This window comes from Urocampus carinirostris, chromosome 12, assembly GCF_059441175.1.
Source record: "Urocampus carinirostris isolate Australia breed hairy pipefish chromosome 12, RoL_Ucar_1.0, whole genome shotgun sequence".
NCBI lineage: Eukaryota > Metazoa > Chordata > Actinopteri > Syngnathiformes > Syngnathidae > Urocampus > Urocampus carinirostris.
Genome location: NC_142360.1, coordinates 33,017,050 through 33,039,091, shown reverse-complemented (window position 1 = coordinate 33,039,091; position 22,042 = coordinate 33,017,050). Strand labels below are relative to the sequence as shown.

The 22,042-nt window shown below is 40.1% G+C and overlaps 2 protein-coding genes across 3 annotated transcripts; both read right to left on the bottom strand.

Moving 5' to 3' along the window:
- Positions 1-2,112: 2,112 nt before the first annotated feature.
- On the bottom strand, positions 2,113-16,942 carry pak2b (p21 protein (Cdc42/Rac)-activated kinase 2b). Of its 2 annotated transcripts, XM_088349437.1 has the most exons (15): positions 16,694-16,942; positions 14,402-14,778; positions 14,226-14,332; positions 13,682-13,832; positions 13,551-13,582; positions 12,509-12,619; positions 12,300-12,432; positions 11,535-11,598; positions 9,550-9,598; positions 9,356-9,468; positions 7,097-7,214; positions 6,919-7,018; positions 6,645-6,841; positions 6,144-6,281; positions 2,113-3,715 (listed from the first exon to the last, which is right to left on the bottom strand). In XM_088349437.1, the coding sequence occupies exons 2-15, from the start codon at positions 14,589-14,591 to the stop codon at positions 3,629-3,631; spliced, it is 1,590 nt and encodes a 529-aa protein (XP_088205563.1). In that variant the 5' UTR covers positions 14,592-14,778; positions 16,694-16,942; the 3' UTR covers positions 2,113-3,628. The 2 variants fall into 2 exon arrangements, with proteins under 2 accessions (XP_088205563.1, XP_088205562.1); XM_088349436.1 differs by having other exon boundaries at positions 13,551-13,832.
- A 608-nt stretch (positions 16,943-17,550) lies between these two features.
- On the bottom strand, positions 17,551-21,908 carry pigx (phosphatidylinositol glycan anchor biosynthesis, class X). Its single transcript, XM_088349443.1, has 5 exons — positions 21,744-21,908; positions 21,556-21,637; positions 21,330-21,465; positions 19,426-19,812; positions 17,551-17,696 (listed from the first exon to the last, which is right to left on the bottom strand). The coding sequence occupies exons 1-4, from the start codon at positions 21,811-21,813 to the stop codon at positions 19,576-19,578; spliced, it is 525 nt and encodes a 174-aa protein (XP_088205569.1). The 5' UTR covers positions 21,814-21,908; the 3' UTR covers positions 17,551-17,696; positions 19,426-19,575.
- Between the last annotated feature and the right edge of the window lie 134 nt (positions 21,909-22,042).

Sequence of the window (22,042 nt, the reverse complement as noted above, 5' to 3'; positions counted from 1 at the left end):
ATATCGGATCAAGTCGGGCAGGCGGGACGGGAGACGGAGCGTGGTCGGAGATCGGAACAAGTCGGTAGCCGGGACGAGCGGGAATCCAGGGATAAAGGATCAATACTGGAAACGGAATCAGGCAGGATACAGATAGCTAGTGTGAATAGGTAATTATTGCAGATGGACGTCACCTTCGGCAATGACAACCAACCGAAGTGTCGCCCGATTTGAGACCATATAATGAATGTGTGTATGACCACTGTCTTAGTGGTAAACTTGGAATTAGGAACCAATACACTACCAAATGCCAACGCTGTGAGCGATGTCGAGCAAGTGCGATGCAGAAAACCAGTGTTATTTTATGTGTAACGGCGGAAATTGGGAAGACCCAGTCCGCCCACCGTCCTGTTTCGTTGTAATAAAGTTTAGCTTGTTCTGGCTCGTTTTCCAGCCCAAAAAATGTTTAAACCAATCAATAGATGCAATGAGAGATCTCGGAAGAAGTACTGGGAGACATTGGAATAAATCAAAGTACCTGGGTACAATGTTCCCTCTAATTTTCCACGGGTCTGAGCATTCACACAAAGTCGGTGAGCAACGCTTGAAACAACAGTGAGCAACAGCAATCCCAGGTGTGGCAACTAAGACATTATCAAACATGTCCAAAACTTGACATCAAGTTATATTTTGCTGATTTTCCGGCAATGCAAAAAAATTAGTCGGTTGCACAATACACAACTGTATTTAATCACATATTTTAGTGGAAGTACAATGTTGGCAACAAGATTGACTTGGTATAATTGGAAGTTATTTTAATACAACACAAACTTTTTCTTCTTTTTCCCTGTTTTTTCTATATTTTTTAATTCCTTTAAAAAAAAATCTCATTGTATTTATTTTTTCCTAGCGGTTACTTTTTTCTTTTTGTTTTCTATTTACTTTTTTTCCTTTGTTTCTTTCTTTTCTTTTTTTCTGAATTTTTCCTTCTTTTTTCTCTTTTGTTTCTTTTTTTTCTCAGCTTTTCACTCCTTTTTCATTTTGGTATTTTTTTCTTTTTTGTTGTATTCCCCCTTCCTTTAAGTCATTTTGTGCATAATTTTATATAATATTTGGTCATATAGGGTTGAAAGAAGCAAAAACAACCCGAAGAGCCGTTTAGGACCCGAAAGAGCCGGTTCCCCCTTAGTGAGCCGAGCCTTTATAAACAGAAAGAAGAGAAATTGGACGATATGAAGCGCTATCTGTTGGATCCTTGTCTTTCTCATGGACCCTCTTCCCAGTTGCTTTTGGTCTTTTTTGTCCGTCATACTCGAGTCAGGTGCCCTGTTTATTCTGATGGTACCAAAGAAGTACATCCCTGTCTGGAGAAGGTGCTCCAAAAGTAGAAGCGATGCAAGATGGTTATCTGCGAACACTTTGCGATTCTTCCCTGCTCATCTGATCACTTTAGTCAAACTGGGCATTTATGCGTGTCATTTTCCTCTCTTCACTTCTTACTTTGATTCTTCCATGGCTTTTTTTTTTGCCTGTGATATTGTTCGACAGCCCCTGCAAGCATCTGGTCAGACATTTTATATTCATTCTTGGGGTGTCTATCACTGGGGTCCAATCCTTATGTAGAGCCTCAACTCCGCAGACCTCAACTTCTCTTATGTCACTCAAATTGCCATAGAGGAAGTGGAGGACATCTTCAACACCGTTTAGCCATTTAAATGAAAAAAAATGAAGGTTTAATTTTTTTGCAATGTAATTATTTGGTTTAAACGACACATTTTAATTTGGAACTAGTGGAATTGAATAAAACATTTCATAGTGCACTATAGTAAAGAACGGTCAGCCAAGTACGGTATATTGACTTTCAAATATCACTTTTAAAGCACATAGTAAACTCATGTTTTGCGAGCAAATTTTTTTTTGTTTGTTTTTTTTAAATTTTGCACGCACTCTGTTGGATTTTATGGATTGTCCTTGATTTAAAAGTGGCTTGCTTTATTTGCAAGTGAATTGTTCCCAATTTCAAGCCCTATCTAAATAATTAGTACAGAGATCGCGTCCAAACAGAATTTTAATATTAGGGTAGGCCCCGAGCTTGATACCCCCATTTAGATCAAAATATGACAGACACCAGTGGACAATTTTCTACTTTTAATATCAACAATAGAAGAAAATATAAACCCGGTCCTTGACTGTAAGGTGCACCTCTGCGATTTAGGGACTAACGGGGTACAGTAGCTCTGTCATGTGTAAAATGAACAAAACGCACCATCGTGCTCCTCAAAAATTTTCCTATAAAAGCAGACGAATGAAATGGAACCAGATCGATTCAAGTATCAAAATAACTACAAAGACGCTGACAGAGCTGAGGAAGGTAAAATTACAATTAAAAAAAAAAGTAAAAATCACAGGGGGGACAAAAAAAAAAAAAAATCAACAATACATTAGGCAACACGTTTGCATCTGTTTAAGGCAGTGATTACAAAAACGACAACACAAAATCACTAGAAACACCAACCAGGCCTCTTTTTCATTAAATACAAGCCCAGTCCTCACCAGTTTAACAGAGACTTCATCATGGACAGCGTGTATGTTTGAATTTCTTCTGTGCCTAACATGTTGGTCTTTTTCACAGTGATTTTTTTTTATATGTTAAAGGGACAGTATGTAGATTTTTTCTGTAATGTTCCTTTTAGAATCATTTTAAACCGGTCAAAAGAATGTTGGGAAACAATGTTCCTTTATAACAGTGCTTCTCAATTATTTCCTGTCATGCCTCCCCCTCAGGAGAAATCCTCTGGTGCCCAACCATCTTTTTTAAAATTCAACTGATCACATCATATTGGTGGGGACATAACTAAATTGGCGGTAACACGTCTCCTCCACTACGCCTTTTGGCAAATTTTCGCAGGAAAATAACTCAAGCGTATTATGAACATAACTGGGTTGTAATGTCTAAGTGACAGCTTAATTTATTTGGCTTTGTGCTGTCCGCTGCCAACATTTTTTAACATAACAAGCACGCCAGTCTTTCCTCGTCTCCCTCCGTGGTCACAGTGAAAAGCTACTTTCGCTTCGTCAAACTTCCTTGTCTTAGCTTTCGAGAGAAGACTTTTGTTAGGCTCTTTACCCCGTCTTTGCATCCTTGTGATTTTTTTTCCATGGGGTCACCTGAGGGTCTGCTACACTTCGTGCCTACATATTATACTCGATGCTTATACTCTGTGCTTAATGCACTGTGTGGAAGATAATTGTACACATAGAACTATCTCAATGAAATCGCCACTAGTGTAGTGGAGGTGCAATTGCACTTATTCTGGAAAAAAAAAAGTTGCCCCAAGTCAAACGTGACTTAGCCTAGAGCCCCCCCCAGGGGGCATCACTGAGAACCACTGCTTTATACACACATGCGTTGATTTTTTTTAAACCCCAAAATTTATGAAGTCATGCCAGACTTCTATTTTTCCGGCATTTTCCAGTCACAGATACTTAAAGAAGCTTGTGGTTGCCACTCGTGACACTCAGCCAGGCACAGACCAGATGCGTCCGATGAGTATGCCACTTGATGGCTAAAATATCTACACACTGCCCCTTTAAACTTTTGTCCGTCACAAATTGTAAATGGTTGGCACGTGGTGTGTACGCGTTCTTCTTAACGATTGCCTTTCATGGCCTCCTTGGCGGCCAGGATGAGCGGTGTCAGGCTGGACAGGGGCTTGGCCAGCTTCAGGAAGGGATGCTGGATCAAAAAGGAAAAAAAGGAAACGCACATTAAAACAATATTTAAAAACTTATCAGATAACATTAAGAGGGGGGGGAAATATTGGGGGGAAAAAAACCCCTCAATAATTGTTTTACAATCTCAAATCCCTGAATCATCATTTTAATTCTGAGCCTCCAAAATAATAATAATAAAAAGACCCCTAGCCCTGCAGCTAAGGCACACTTTGCCATTACAGTGGAACCTCGGTTTTCGAACGCCTCTCAGTTCGAACAAATCGGTTCTCGACCCAAAATTTCGAGAAATTCTTGCTTCGCTGTTCGGTCAAATAATCGGAGTTCGAACGCCGGTACGCTAGGGTGCGATGCTGAGCGGCGTACGGGTGTAGATCGTGTAGATTGCCCCCACCCCTCGTGAAGAACTGTTATCACGTGCGGACGTGTTTCGTTTTGCTTTCGCTTTTAATATAGGTGTACCAGGTGTTTTAGCCCCTAATTATGCCTCCGAAGAAGGGCGGTGCAAGCAGCAAAGTTGCTACAGGTTAAAAATGAAGAGTAGTGCGTACAACTATTGCATTTAAGAAAGAAATAATAGCAAAATATGAAGAAGGTGTGCGAGTTTCCGATCTTGCTATACATACAGCATGGCTTCTGCTGAGCACCACAAAGGTAAGAAATCCTATTCATAATTCTTTTCTTTACCCTTTGTTTATTTTTACACGTTCATGTTAGCGTAATCTTTCGCACGGAAGATTACGATAACGCGAACGTTTACGTAAAACATTCAGAGTGTTGTAACGGAGCCCCATTTCCAATGAAGCGCTAGCCACTTGTTGTGGAGACCCGGGTTCTAAATGACGTGTAAACGACCAGATTTTTTTATTTTTACACGTTCATGTTAGCGTAATCTTTCGTACGAAGGATTATGCCAACGCGAACGTACGATAAGCCTGGGTTAGCTTCATGTTTACGTTCATGATAAACATTCAGGGTGTTGGAACGAATTAAAAATGATTTACATTACTTTTAATGGGAAAAACAATTTCGGTGATTGAACAAATCGGTTTTCGAACAGGGTTCTGGAACGGATTATGGTCGAGAACCGAGGTTCCACTGTAATTACCAGCCCGCCAACCATGAGAATAGTTTTCTTACCATGTGGGTTCCGAGCTAAAATTATTTTGACACCCTGCCCAAGAGCCACAGGTTGCTGACGCCCGCTTTCAAATCTTTTTAAAATTATTTGTTTTCAACACAGTCACTGCCAAACCTTTGGACGTCTATGTGCGTAAATAGCTGTTGAAAAAATCATGAAGTACCGTATTTTCCGAACTATAGGGCGCACCGGGTTATAGGGTGCACCCCCAAAAAATAGTTTTTGGTCCTATATCTTCCATAGATAAGGCGCACCGGATTATAAGGCGCTACAATGGGAACGTCGACAAAACAGTCAGATGATTCAGTCAAACTGATTACCCCTTAACATTCCCAAAGCTTGCAAAGAAGCAAATACGTGTCGTAGACACGTGCGGATGCGGTGTCCGTACGATGTCACTTAAATGCGTCATTTCAAATATCATTCGGAATTCAAGAAATGGCAACCATTCCTTAGTTTCTATTTTCTTTTTCGCTCGCAACTTTACTGTGCATATGACAATAAACACTTGGAATTGAGTTTAATTCACTCAACTCATCACAGCAACATCAAGATCGTTCTAAAACAAGATACCGGGAAAATATAAAGCTGCATAACTCACCTAAGTTCTCACGTTCAATCAGTAGAGTAAAATATCTACAGATAAAGACTAATGAAACATGTTTCTTTATGGCGTTGTTTAGCAAGCTTGCTATTCAGTCATCTTTTTCGGCCAATTGCAGGGTTTGTTTTGGCCCTCTATCCTATCCAAAGCTCCGAATAACTTCAGCCGATAGCGATCGATGTAACGGATGATTGACACATGTTTTTCGGCCAATTGCAGGGTTTGTTTTGGCCCTCTAGCGTATCCAAGGCTCCGAATAACTTCAGCCAATAGCGATCGATTTAACGGATGATTGACACATCTTTTTCGGCCAATTGCAGGGTTTGTTTCAGCCCTCTAGCCAATCCGAGGCTCCGAATAACTTTAGCCAATAGCGATCGATTCAAATGATGAGTGACACATTGGTTAGCCAATGAAACGCCGGTACATAAATCCCAGCATACACCGCGGACTACTCCACGTTCGGGGGAAAATCGAGTCGGCGGCTGTTGCTTAAGTTGCGAGACCTTGCGAATTTAATATTGAGCCATATATAAGGCGCACTGTATTATAAGGCGCATGGTCAGCTTTTGAAAAAAATTAAGACTTTTAGGTGCGCCTTATAGTGCGGAAAATTCGGTACTCATGAAATTCATTTAAAACATCTTGAGTGAGTTGTCATAGTAATCATGGGAAAAAGTGAGGCACCTGCAGGAGCTCTTTGCCTCCCCCTCGCTTCTCCACGTCCATTTCCAGGCATCGGTTGAGGAAGTCTCGGAAGACCGGCGACAGTTTCTCAGGATTCTGCAGTTCGGGCGTCCCGTTGGTGGCGATCAGATACAGAGCCTGTGAAGACCAGAACATTTATTTATCAACTTTACATCTACACTAAGAGGAAAAGGCAGCAGGCTACCTATTCAGATTCAGATCTACTTTATTGTCATTCTAGTACACGTGTATACAGAACGAAATGTCGATACATCTGACCCGCACAGTTTCCTTGAATGTACAGATATAAATATAAATAAAATGTTGTATTATTAACCTATTTGGAAGCGTAGCAAAAATAAAATAGGGATAGCGACTTTCAAAAGCCTTTGGGGATCCTTTCCAAACCAAAATCAAGATCCAGTTTTCACAAACACAATATCTGCAACATTTAGACTCTAAATGTCAAAAAGGTGAGAAAAAGAAAACACTCCTGCTTACTCGCAGAGGGTTTTCATTAAGGTATGGTGGCTCTCCCTCCACCATCTCAATGGCCATGATCCCCAGTGACCAGATGTCCACTTTTGGCCCGTATGCTTTGCGCGTCACCACCTCGGGGGCCATCCAGTAGGGCGTGCCGACCATGGTGCTGCGCTTGCTCTGCTCTGGGGTGATCTGGGCACAGAAGCCGAAGTCGGCTGCGCAGGGAAGGACAAATATTTACTCATATTTGTTGAGCCACTCCTTGGGATGTCTGACGTTGCGGTTAACTCACTCAGCTTGACGGAGCCGTCCATGCCGAGCAGCACGTTGTCACTTTTAATGTCCCGGTGGATGACTTGGTTGGCGTGCAGGAAGTCTAACGCTTGTAAACACTGGCGGAGACGGAAAAGACGGGATGTCATTGTCACTACTTCTTTACCTGATTCATTTCAGGCTTGCAATAGGCCCACCTCTCTGCAGACGGCAGCGATCTGGGCCTCGTCCATGCACGTCTCCGTCACCACGTCGGTGAGTGAACCGCCCGCCAGGTACTCCATGACCACGAATAGCTCTTCCCCCATCAGGAAACTGAAACACGTAAACACATGTTGTAAGGCCAATTAGTAGCGCGAGTTCTTAAAGGAGCTGTAGGGGATATGGAACGTTTTTACCCGCGGATGACACTTGTGGTTTGTTTTCGTTAGTACACCGGGAAAAAAAAAACTGCGATGTTGGAAAGGGAAAATGGCTGCCTTCGATGGATTTGTATTGTAACAAATACAGCAGGAAGAGTGGATTGCACAACAAAACATGCATTGATCTGGTAAAATAGTTAAGGGCTACCTGATGAAATTCAGAATAATTGTGGATACATCCGGACAAATAGCAGGATTGATACGGAGTTACAAAACCAGTTGGAACTAAGGACAGGCATTTTAAGGGATACTCAAATTCTAAAACATGCAAAATGTGAGAAAATAGAACATGTTTTTTGCATTATATCCATATATATATATTTCATTGGTATATCCCAATTATTTTTAGAGATAATGTATATTGTATATATAGCCTGTCTCTTCTTTGACATCATGCGAAGAACACCAGCACCCTGGCAAGCCAGTCAGGATATTGGTTTTCATGTTAAATATTGAAAAAGGTTTTGAGTGTTTTAAGCAAAGTTTTGGTAGTTTTTGAGGAGAATACTTGGGCGTTGGTGCAGCTATGGTAGAACAAATGGCAAAAATAACACACAGAGAACTAACAGGGGCTAAACCAGCCAGGACACTATAGGCTAGCAGGCTGCTAAAAAAGGCTAACCTGAACCGATGGGTAGAAAAACGGGAGGCTGGCCGATCAAATGCATTAAGTAGGTCGCCAAGATAACAGGGAACCAACCACACCAAAAAAACTACCACGGCAACAAACACGAACCCAGCCGTTAATATACTAAATGATCACAGCAAGCTAGCTGGATGCTATAGAAGACAAACCGGGACCGATCATCCCCCCCACCCAAAACAAAAACGGAGGCTGGCTGACTGAAAACATTCAGAAGGCAGCGAGGCTAACCACGAGCAAACAACAAAAAAACTACCATGGCAACAAACACGAACCAAGGCGGCAGAAAAAATAATGAGTAGGGCAGGCTGGCCAGCTAGCAGACTGTTAACGGGGCTTAACCTAGACTGAACAAACCAGGAAGCCTTCCAGAGCCCACAGGCTAATGGGGAGCCATCCGGACAATGTTATATTAATTGCAAGATACGTGGTGAAAAACATGAAAGGAAAAGTGGAAATCACATACCAAAAAGGAGGCGAAAGAAAAAAAAAAAAAAAAAAAGGAACGCACGCTGTACAAGATGGCAGGTAAACTTAGCCCACGCAGCTTTAGCTAATCAAAGCCCGCAACTTGGACAAAAGAGTCAGCAATCCCTCAGCGACACGGTAAGCAAAGTTCTAATTACTCCAAGCGGATATGAGCGCTATGCATCCGCTGATTACTACAATCGCAGTCTTTTTTTAAAACGGGACGCCCCATTGCTGTGGTTCTAGTTGTCATCCAGGAACGTAACAGCTCTTGCGGATATGAAGTCAAACTGTCTGCTTTTGAAATTAATTTTTCGAGATCCCTGGCACATGGAATATTTTTATTCCATGTGCCAGGGATTATGTTTATGCATTAAAGTAGGGCAGAACACTTCAAGTTCTGTGCCTAATTAGAAAAAAAAAAAAAAAGGTATTTTGTAATCCCTTTAATGGATATCTCCTTCCCAAAAATGAGGTACTTGCCTTTCTTGTGATAAAATCACTTGCACAAAAAGTATTAATGCACTTACTAACGTACTTGAGGCAAGCCTCTTCTTACTTTTAACATTTTCCATTATTGTTGAAAGTTGGTCATATATTTCTCTATGCATAGAAGTGTGCTACACCAACAAATAGAGGCAAGGAAATGCGGAGATGAGCATGATGCCACTCTCCACCACTTTCCCTGACCCCCATTCCCTCTACCTAGTGTGTTCCACACAGACAGCTTTGCTAAAACAGATAGGCAAGGTGGAAAAAAGCACAAGGGCTCTTTAAACTAGGTTGGGCATTGTTAACACATACTTCATAGAGAAAATATTTAACTTCCAACCTTTCAAGGACACCTCAAACGATGCACCCCACCGCTAAGTTAGAAAGAAAAGAAAAGAAAAATTGAGTGAAAAATGAAACACTGGCGTTACCTGTCAAGGAAGTTGACAATGTTCGGGTTCTTTAGCTCCTTCATCACCAGGATCTCGTTAATGATCAGCTCCTTCTTAGGCTGCTTCTGGAGGTTTATCTGTTTGATGGCCACCTACGTACATAAACAATCAAGCAAATGTTGCACAACTCACCATAGAATACTGCGCAATCATTAACATTTTGATGTCATTACCTCTTGTCCTGTGGCAACATCAATGGCAGTGAAGACTGTTCCAGAAGCTCTGCAAGAGGAAAAAAATATATATTTTATTGGCTGCACATTCAACACGATGACAGGCCAAAGCCCAGGCTGAACTTGTCAAAGTTTGGCTGGAGCATGAGACAGTTTCACTTCCTGTGACTATTGACTACCCCCACATGTCCACCAGCGCCCTGCTTTCTAGATTTAGACAATATTGCAATAATTAAACATGATATATATATTTCTTGTGTTGTGATTATTCCGCCTCCATTAGCAACGGTCACTAAGTGTAAGGGCCCTAAATGTTATACTAAGGAATCTAGCATTTTTCATGCTTATCTCTACATGTCGTTTATTGAACATTGTTAACATTGTTATCAACGCAATTAGAGATGATTTTTCAAGATATGTAATAACCTGTCATAACGACTTAAGACAAAAATAAGTGATGTCAGAATAAATAGGCTAAAATATTCACAGGTGCACTACATTGAAGACTGGTCAAAGTTGTAAGTGTAACTGTAACAATAGTGTTATAAAAAAATAGTGCAAAAACATTTGAAACCGACAAAATTCCAAAATAAGTCAATAAATATTACTAACATGTGAGTCCCACTCAACTGGCGACTGATTGCCATCAAAATTGCTAGGATTCTAAGAAACGACTAAGATACAGCACAAAGCTCCGGCGTTAGAATTCAGCCATTAGGAGAAAATAAATAATCGAAGGCATTCAGGAACCTATGAATTGCATTCGAGTGTGTTCGGACCTTACAAATTCAGAAGAAGAAAAAGTCAGTCGATGGTTTAAACGCTATTATACATTAAAAAAATATTACAGAAGCCGCCCTACTTACAAACGAGATGGGTTCCGGACGATCGTTCGTAAGTTGAATTTGTCCGTAAGTTGCTTCAGTGCTATATTTTGTATGTTTAAGGTTTATATAAGTATGTTTAAGGCTTGTGTACGTAACCTGTATTGTTTTGTACTAAAAAAACAAACATTTCATAAAATAATATGTTCTGTAATGATAAATAAAGTTTAGTTTAACTTACTTTAGGGGCATGCGCTTCAAGGGGACATCCTCCTTGGTAAAAAGTGGCCGAAAAAAGCGATCCAATCATTTTCTCAACCACATCAAGCTTTCTTATTCTACTTTCATGTAAAAAGAAACGGCTCGCCTCTTCTTTACACCAACCATATGGAATGGATGCACGAGATATTAAACAATAAAAATGTGAAGTTCTAAGCACGCTGGAGATGGTGTAGGCGTAGAATGTGAGGTGCGCATGAATGATGTCAGTAGGGCAACGAATGTCGCGAGAGTTGGTGCAAGAGTGTAGGGGAGAGCGAGAGTTTAGTTTTGGAGAGAGTTCGGTGTGTTTACAATAAAAATGTGCTGACTGCTGTCCCTCTCCAAAGAGACCGTAAGTGTTTTTGAGTATTTCTTTCATGAACGAGGAGCAATCCATTACCCACACAAAACGACACGCTACATTGGTGGCAGCGGTGGGATTACGAGCAGGTGAAGGAGTGATGTTTACACACAAATTAGGAAGGGGAAGCTGAGTTTTTCTCTTCCGGGTGGATGCTGGGTGACCTCTCACCGCGGCACCACATGCCGGTAGCGGAAAGAAGCACTACAGTAATGTCCTGTACTGGGAAAACGGTGCACACATAACAAAATCTAACTCACAGCAATGTCCGGTAATATGGCGACATCCCGAAATTGTTTTCGTATTTACTGTCTGGCGTAAGTCGATTGGACGTAAGAAGGGGAGCGTCTGTATACATTTGTTTTAGTACTTGTTGGTTCATCTGCTTTTCAGCACCCATTCAACTAGTAGGCTTTCCACCTAAGCTCTAGTTGTCAGAATGAATCAATAACTATTAATCTTGTAATAACATTTATCAGCAAAAAGCAGGGGTTTAAGAGACACTTTGTCAATGTGATATAAAACCATGCACAACTCACCCCTGCCCAATTTTCTCATATCGGGTGTATTTCTTCTTGGGGTCGCCAATGCTGACTATAGTTCCTGTAAAGGAAATAATCCAATTATTATTGCATTTATTTTTTTCCTCAAAGTTTCTGTGTGTGTTATACACAAGGTTCTACAGTAGTATATTACCGTATTTGCTCAATGATTAATCATTAAAAACATATCGCTGACCACTATCATAAAACATTGGATGGAAAAGGATTTGAACCCGGGTTGGAACAGGATTTGAACCCGGGTTGGAACAGTGAGAGCACTAAATCCTAGCCCTCAGACAACATACCAAAAAAAATGACATACAGGACAGCATTGGATTTTATCTCATTATCACACAAAGATATAAACAACTCTTTGGGGGATCTAAAGATGAATCATACTTTAAAAGATATTAAATATATGAATTGTGAATTTAATGTGTTATGTTGTGTTTATAGTTTACATTGTCAATACATGATTTTAATCATGGTTGCAATTAACACAGTTCGTCACTTACAAAGCTTAGTTTGAGCTGAGAAAAAGTGAAACCAAACTTTAGACGATTTTTAGTCAAAAATTAGGGATACACCCTTTACACGAGTGTGCTTTGTACACAAATAAATGCAGTACTTTTAAGTAAAATTTGTATGTGCATCGGGAGTGTGAATATATAAATATAAAAATACAACAACATGAGGTGGCAATTAATATTGTAGCACGCAGTTTTTCAACTGAGAATCTAGAATTAGATCAAATATGTTTACTCAGTTTATCCATGATCTCCTCGTCCGACATTTTGCCCTTCTTCTTCTGTCTGTCGGCAGCCTTGGAGGCCAATTCACCGTCTGTGCTCAGGCTGGGCGCGGGGAGCGGATCGATGACTGAGCGAGTGTACACCTGTCCAAACCAAACAGAAATTGTCTTTCCATCTCAGAGGTCCTACAGAACAAGGGGGTCGTCGACATCTTCTTACGCTTTTGGTGTGCTCCGGTCTAGGAGCGACAGCGGGAGGCGGGGCTTCGTCATCATCATCGTCATCAATGTCTTTGATCGGAGATGCTGGTTCTGCACCTTTTTTGACTGGCTGGAGCAAATGACAAAAGACAAGGGTAATTTTAGTCCATGTAATTCATTGATTATTGCACTTGATAGAGACCAGAACCAAAAACACGCACCACCAATTACAAAAATATTCTACGTGCTCACGGCTGCATTGGTCCAGTACACTTTAGACGGAAGGAAAAGAAAAACGAGCCGCCAATGCATGACATAAATTTTCTCTGCCTGCTCGGCTGTCAGCAATAGTCAACTGGGTATTATGGATCGCTGCCAAAACAGTTGAGTTCATGTTAGCCGGGCCACAATGGCATGCTTCAATGGCCCTAACTGGGGAGGAATAAAAAGCTCTCTGCCAGACCTTGCTCTCAAAAATTGTAGACTGGGCATAATGGATTAAAGCCACGAGAGTGCATTTTACCTTGGGCGGGTGCCTCTTAACAAAAGTGCCTTTTGCCGGTCTCTGTTCACACAAATATGGGATTGGGGATAATGGATCGTACCCACAGAAGTGCAGTTAACTTTACATGGAACTACAGTAATGGCAAAAAGAGCTGCCAGTCCCGACAAAAGGGCTCACTGCATGTCGTTGTTTGCAGCAATATGCGATGCGGGGAAATGTCTCGCAGCCAAACAAGTGCAGTTCACTTTTTGGTGGACAGAACCGCAAATAAATAAATAAATTAATAAATTAATTAATTAATTAAAAAAAGAGCGACCAAACATGATGAAAAAGCGCTCTCCCGACCCCCGCATACACCAATTAGCAATTGGGGATAACGGATTGTGAAATAGTTTTTTAACCTGCAATGCTCTTAGGCCGCTAAGTATGAATAGTTTAAAGTAATAAGGAATAAAGAATAATGGAAATCAAACAATATTTTTTTTAAATACGTATAATAGCATCAGCATGAATATTTATCTTTCTGTCTTCTCTGCAGAAGTCCTAATGTACTTACAGATTGTGGTCCTGGAGTGAATGCTTCCTTTTCTGTAAAGAGACATAAACAAAAGTGCTTAACACATTCCTGCTGCGTTATATGTAGTTGGACAATTCGTACGCAAGTACCAATCTGTTCTGATGGCTCACCAGAAGACGAAAAGCTGAGGTACTTTTGCCGCCCATTTCCCGTGGAGTCGTAGAATTTGAGGACGTCCAGCACGGCCTGCGGGTTCTTCTTCTGCTCCGACTTGGTGATGTTTGACGTCTGCAGTAGCCGAGCCCACTGCTCCGGCATGCCCTGTCAGCGAGGACAGATGGACCCTTTTAAAATGCATGTATTGACTTCTACCTGGCTGAAATCTTACATATATTATTAGATGTTTTTCTGTACATTACAAAAAGTATTGCACATTATCTTTGTCTTACTGTAGATGTTTCACAATGGTATACGAGTATGTTCCAGTAGCATGTTGTTTTTTTCCATTATCAACTTAGCAGAAATTACTTCAATAGTAGTCAGGTGGGTCATATTGGTGCTTGTGTTCAAGGATTGGCCTAGGATGTGTATTTTTTATCATAATTATTATTATGGACAAGTTAATCAACCCTTTGGTCAATAGGCCCCTCATTCTTCCGCCACACCGATGTGAGGACGATGTAAATGTTTACTGTAATTAGGACCTCTACTCACAGTGAACTCCCCTGTGACAGCATCAAAGCCAACATGTATGGTGTGTTCAAAATCTGAAGGCGGCGAAATCTCTGGTCTCTCTTTATCTCGATCTTTTTTTCTCCCGCCTGAAAGTTAGAAGGAGTGTTATAAGCCATTATTCTTATCCTATCTTTGAACTCTATACTCTTGCTCACCTTTCTCCGCTCCTGAAAAGATAGAGATGATTTTGCTGCGAGGCTTTCTCTCCTCAGGCACCGACGGCAGCGGCTTGGAGCTGTGGTTTGCCGACAGTGAGTCTTTGCTGGAGCTAGTACTGAAGATGGTGCTGCTCATGCGGACTGGAGGGGCGGGGGGCTTGTCCTCGGGGTCGCCGTTGTCGCACATTGCTTAGAAATAGTTTTTTTTTTGTTTTGTTTTTGTATGCACAAGAGATGAGGAAAAGGGAGCAGGGGAGAGGGGCGAGGATGAACAGGGCGGTAAGCGAAGGGGGAGGATCACATCAGCATGAAGCACACGTGTGCTTAGGCATCACTGCAGGATGTGCAGGCAGGAGAGGAAGGAAGAAGTATACCTAGGAAAGAAACACAATATAATATGGTAACACTCACATGTGATATTTTTAGCTCATGGGACAACTCTGCTTCTTTATATCAACCGCTGTCATCAAGTCATGAGCTCAAACCCTTTAATACGCACAAAAAATTCACAAACACAATCAGATGTCGAAAGCACTGATTTACCTATTTTTACACACTTAGGAAGACAATTCTCTTGCGTAAGATAAACTCAAACGGCCCATGACCACAAATAACTATAGTAAAAATCCAGTTTTTGGTGAACGTTAAAAAATGTGAATGAAGTTTTTGGTCAGACAATAAAAGAATTGAAATTATGTTTATCAGGCTGGCACATTAACAGTCGTACCTGGGGAATAGTCTTGATCTCTTGTTTTTGATGTTTATTTCTGTTATGCCCTAAAACGTCATCAAAATATTTAATCAAGGTAAAAAGAAACCTTTACCATATAAAGAAACCTTTACCATATTTATTCGTGCGTGCACCACAGTACAAAATTTTGCTTTACTTTAACTCAGCAGAAATCAAGCGTCATAAGGGACAAACATTGTTAAATACATGCGGCCAAGATTCAAATTGTTTATTGACAGTGTAAACAATGAACACAATCCCAACATCAAATTTAAAATGTATTAATATAATGTTCTTCAAAGTCTGATTTATCATCAGATACACCAAATAGTTGTTTACCTCATCGTGCTTTTTTTATTTTGACTTAACTTTTAGGACGACTTTCTGTTTTTTTCCATTCTCCAACATTTATCTCTGGCACATTGAATACAAATTGTGTGATAATAAAATATAATCCAATTCCTTCCCGTATGACATCTATATCACTGGTGGTCGAGTGGTTGGGATTTTCAAAGCCGCGACCCAGGTTAGATTTCCGTTGCATCTAAGTTTTGCGATTGTGATAAGTGATATTATTCAACTGATCAATCTTTGCACAAACATGGTAAGATACTACTATAAAACCTCGATTATAGCATGCACCTAAACTGTTTTGAGTTATTCCTTAGGTTAAAAAGTAAGTTATACACGAATGATTACGGTAGGCTACATATGTTATGATAAAGGTTACTTGTATATAAATAAAAATAATAAATACATTTTTAAAAAATTCCATTCTAGGCAACTTTAAAATTACATGTAATACTTAAGAAAACTTAATGGGAGACTTCCTATGATATTATCACTTTATGGTATGAGTGATAATGGGCGTAAAATACCAAACAGATTTAAAACTAAAATACTCATGGTCAACACCTCAAATACTGAAAGGTTGGCATCAGATTGCAGACTGAGACTGCATAATTCGGTTTGTTTGGTTATATTTTGGGCTCATTATAATAGACAGAGGTAACAATGAAATAACGAGACTACTTTCGCTCACGTAGAGACCAATATTGGTGGTAGTTACCTAATGTGAGTAAATATATGATTTAAATATTCCTTCGTAAATACTTAATGAATGAAAAGAATGTATTAGTGGCATAGTTTGTTTTAGGGGGATATATTGTACAGCATGGGCGGCTAGCGGGAAAACGTTAGCATCCGCTAATGGCCAACAAGTGGACAAACTCCGAGCTAGCTTTAGCCAGTTAGCTTGAGGAGCTAGCACTTCTAAGTCTAGCTTAGCCCGAGGCTAACAGCTGCTGAGATGCGAGACGACGGTGCTAGCTGGAAGCTAACATTAGCCTCGGGAACTTCACTTAGCCGACAAGCTAACGTCGGCGTCTCGACTCATTGGAGTTAGCATGCAGCTAACCGTAACCAATCCGTGACAACTCATTCAAACAATGTAGTGAAATGGCGGACGAACGGGGTATTAAATGTCGTCTAAGATCCAAGTCGGTCCGAAAGACTATTGCAGCACCGAGCTTAAACCCCCTTTACCGTCACTTTCTTACCGGAGACGCGAAGAGAAACTCTCGACTCCCCCCGCGGTCAGTCGGTCCTTCCCTCGGCGCTTTTAAAAGACGTTAGAAACTCCCCCAAAAGTACAGCACTTCGTCTGAAACTCGGCCATGAATTAACTCGAGTAAGGAAATGGGTGAAAAATATTAACAGTGCAACTTTTTCACCCCTTTTTCTCTTTTTCAGGGCCCTTCGGCGATAATTCCGCTACGGCAAGAAGGGGGAAGCGGAACTACCGACCAGTGATGGGCAGTGGTGGAAGTAACGGAGTACAAACGGAGTAACGAAAATACTTCGTTACTGTCCTTCACTTTTATTCCAGGTGTTTATTATTGTAGAGTAGTGGACCCAAACCTTTTTCAAGGCGAGAGTTACTTATTGTAAACTAATACTCAAATGTTAAGTACCATTAAGTAGCGATACTGATAACACTAGACAAGCCAAATATGACCCTTAGCCAAATATGATAGGCACATTTATATATAAATATAACTTTCAGACTTCAATCATCAAGATATAAAACCAATTTCTTGTGAAAAATCAACAATAAGTGGGACACAATCATGAAGTGGAACACATTTTATTGGATATTTTAAACTTTTTTAACAAATAAATCATGCAAGTTTCCACAACCAGTTAAACAAGACTCTCGCCACTTGTCCAGTGCTCTCCTTAAAAATAAATTGTTACAGTAGAATATTACGAACACCTTTAATATTTTGTATTCAAGACAAGAATTCAGTGGTTAAACCAAGGTTGATGATGCATTTTCAGTTGAGATCTGTACTTACATGATTTAAAGCAAAAAATAATAATTTATATATTTATAATCAAACAGAAAGCAGGGGATGTGACCTTTTAAACAATCTGATGCTTCCAAATGTATTTGGACAGTCCCAAAGAGCAGATCATAGTTACTGCCAGAGTCACGGCACAAACCGGCATCAACAAAGAACTGTCGCCTACCGGCAACCGCAAGGTCTTGGTGCCAGGCTTCTGTGGGACGACATTGCAAAAGAAGCACAAACATGCAAAACATGAACGATGACATTTTAACCATTGTCTTATAGTCTAAAAATGCACATTTTCCCTCAAATATTATTCATTTTAAATTGTGGCAATGACATATTTTGATTTCATTCTCAAGTGTGAAAATATTTTTATAGTAAAATCTCTCTTAATCTTAGACTTTAGGTCTCAGCACTTTCTTAAAAAAAAAAAAAAAAACGCGTTTTGTGCAAGGGTGCATTTCAAGTAGAGCATTCAACTCACTACTTTTGGGGGAATTTGTAATACCTCCAATATCTAACAATGGTTTCCATACACACTGAACTTATGCAAAAACTTTTCGGTGCCCGATGTTTCCGGTGACGTAATCATGCGATTTCGGTCACCATAGCAATCGCATGCCTGCGGACATGCACAAAACGTCATCCCTCTATCCCCTGACGATGGTGTAGGGACTTTGTCATCTTTTTTTGAAAGAAAAATAGCGTTAACTGTTTGTACTTATCCATCTCTTTGCTACTCTGCCCACACTTATTCATTACGCCTTCTCGCCGTCTGGGTTGACTACACACTCTCAATTGCTGTTTATAGGAAGCAAGACTAGGACAAAGTGTGTGTGGACAAAGATCTGATCAAAGCCACTCCTGCCATCATACTGAAATAATTCCCAGAGGCTTGATACTAACTGATGAGCTGCCCAAAGCCTTTCAAATACATAACATTGCACAACCCTTACAATACCAACGGTATCACGATAACACTGTATGTAACATCCCACATGCCGACATTTCTTGTGTAAATACCATGTAAATTATTTATAGCCTTATCCCCCTTGTTTTATTACCTTATCTTCTCTGTTCCTTTATCTTCTTGGCTCATACCTCACTGTGAATGTGTAAAACTGGAGTGTCATGCCCAATTTCGTTGTCCCAATATGTTAACCCATTTTGTAACAATGACAATAAAGGTATATTCTATTCTATTCTAAATAGTTTTAAATTAAAAAAAGTATTTTTACGTTTGGCACTCAGGAAAAATGCTTCTGCAAACTTATATTCGCGACCATAAGCACACATAAAAGTCCCAGATGTTCGTCAAATTGTGCAGCACCCTATCGGGCAGTGCGCCCTGTGTGTGATGTTAAGCGGCTGGCGTAGCTGAGGACACGTTGAGGCTGCCGTTTATACTGCAGAGCTCAATGCTCAATTCCGATTTTTGGGTGAAATCTGAAGTATCAGTGAGATCTTTCACATTTCCAACTAAATGCGGCTTGAATGATATGCGAACTCCTGTGACTTTTATGACATCTCTCGTGTGTGATAAAACCATATCCCGCTTGCCCAGAAGAGGACACAAAAGGTCACATGCAAAGAATTCATGGATGCAAACGCCGTAGCAAACGTCTCCAGCAATTTTAAAGTTATTGTGCCACGGGAGGCTGAACAGAGTTGTATATTAATTAGTCCAAACCCTCACTTTCCTTCCATTGAAATATCTATGTGGTTTCCTGAGGGATGGTGTTTTGATTTATACGCTACGCGAAATAATTTGGAAACCCAACAGCCGTGAAAAACAAACTCCAAAAAGTTTTCATCTGTGTTTTACTTTGTAATTAATGCTAATACTGCTTGGCTGTGTTGTGCCGAAGAAATCGCACTACACAATACAGCGACATTTAGCGGTCAAATGATACACACTGTCCCTTGAAGTAAATCACCTGCTTAAAATGCACTTGAATCCACCGACACATGCTTGCATTGTAAGCATCACAGGGTGCTTCCGTCACCTTGTGACTCTCCAAATCATCCAATTGTAAACCTTGGAAAAATAAACAGCATCAATTGAAAACAAAAACAGTCTGTCTCCATCAGACCAAGATCAACAACTTACATTTATCTGTGCGCAAAAGCAGCTTTGGTGGTTTAATAGTGACGGATACAAAAGTTTCCCCGCCAAATGAGGGCTGGTGATAGCGGCCGTGGATGGGGATTTGAACTTTGAGCACATCCTGGGTTTGACCTCTGGATGCGGGATAAACATAGGTGATGAATCCAGAAGTCTTGTCAGCGGGCAACTCCAGGTCAATGGCAGGATCCATTAATATCTGACAATAAGAAATAAATCAACATTACCATGAGACGAAACAAAAACCACAGAGGAGTAGGGCCACACGTTCAACTATGAAAAATAGAATGCTAATTTACATTGCAGCCAATGTTCCCTCTAAGCTTTGCGCGTGCGCAATTGCGCATTGACTGCACATTCTCAGCGCACAAGAAAATCTAGCCAGCGCGCAAAAATCAGGGCTCGAAATTAGTAATTAAGAAGCGAATTAGGTCAAAGTTACAGTGCATGAGGGCAAAAATACACGGGTTCTCCTGACGCTGTTTTCTAAATGTGGTATTTTGAAGTTGAACGAAGTTGAAAAGTAAAGTCAGTAGTGTTTTTTGGGGACCGGCTTATTCGGCTCGCCTCACTAAAGAGAACCGGCTCAATCTGGTCCCAAACGGCTCTTCAGGTTGTTTTTGCCTCTTTAATCCCTACACGACCAAATATTATGTAAAATTGTGCACAAAATGACTTAAAGGAAGGGGGGTAGAACAAAAAAGAAAAAAATACCAAAATGAAAAAGTAGTGAAAAGCTGAGAAAAAAAGAAACAAAAGGAAGAGAAAAAAGAAGGAAATTTTCAGAAAAAAGCCAGAAAAAAAGAAAAGAAAGAAAGAAAAGGAAACAAAGTAAATAGAGAACAAAAAGAAAAAAGTAACAGCTAGGAAAAAATTAACACGGATTTTTTTTTAAAGGAATTAAAAAAAGAAAAGAAAAAAAAAACTGGGAAAAAGAAGGAAGGTTTGTGTTGCATTAGAATAATTTCCAATTATACCAAGTCAACCTTGTTGCCAACATTTTACTTCCACTAAAAAAATGTGATTAAATACAGTTCTGCATCTTGCAACCGACTAAATAAGCCCCCAAAAATGTTAGTATTATGCGTCAAGAGATACCAGGAAAAAAAAAAAAAGAAAATCTTGTGAAAGAATTGTTGTAAAAACAAATGACGTTTGTAGGCCGTAAAACCTTTGCAATAATACATTAGTCAATTCATTCAAAAGTGAATTTTTTTTGCATTGCCGGAAACTCAACTAAATATAACTTGATGTCAAATTTTGGACATGTTTGATAATGATTTAGTTGCCAAACTTGGGATTGCCGGTCCTCACTGTTGTTTCAAGCGTTGCTCACCGACTTTGGGTGAGCGCTCGGACCCGTGGAAAATTAGAGGGAACATTGATTGCAGCCCAGAAAATTATCGGCTGCTCTCTAAATAGACTGGGGGACATTGACAACTCGTGTTACTGCACCAGAACCAGACAACATTAAGGTTTTGACTTACCACCTCTTTGACCTGCTGCCCTCTGGCAGACAATGTAGGTCAATTTAAACAAAGACTAATATATACAAGGACAGTTTGTTCCCCAGAGTCATCACCACCCTTCACAAGCACACAAAACTGTAATAAATAAAATAATTATAATAATTAATAGAGCAATTTGTATTCAAATTGTTTTCTTATTTTTGCACTACTGTCATGGCAATATTTTCACTATTTCACTGTTGTTTACCTTCCAATCAACTGCATCGCTGAGGAAGGCAAGCTGGTAAGGGTCCAAATAGACCCCACTGGGCCATGAGTACAATAGCAAAACTCGGAGGTCCTTGAACGCACCACGGTGGATCTCAACTGTCGTCTGTACCTCTCTAAAGTTCACACGGCATGATGATTTACAAACATTTATTCAAAACAAAGTGCTTTTTCTAGTACCAAGTAGTAAGAGGAAAAATTCACACCTGTGAAAACCCTTGTTTTTAATTTCTAAAGAAATTGCAGCAGATCGAAGGCACTGCTTGAGAGCAGCGCAATTGTTCTCGCCTGCAAAAAAAATACAAGTAATGTAAACAAAACAGCGGTGATATTAGTTGCAATATTTAACGATGCACAACTGTGTTAAAATAAGAAGTTTCACGACATTCCTTACCGTTTACATTGGAATAATAACATATGAAATAAATTGCGAGGATAGGTGTATAGAAAAGTTCTAAATGCATCAAATACGCGTTTGAGGGCTACTGAAATTAAAAACAAAACAAAAATAGTCCTGTGGATTTATAATCTGATTGCGGAAGTACACGTCAGAGGACCCTTTGTTTAATGATGGTGTCACGCCATTGTGCCTGGCTAGAATGATTGGATTTGATTTTTTTTTAAAAACTAGGTTGCGATAAACGTGTTAAAATTGGGAAATAATAACGATATCCAAGCATTTTTAGTGCTTAT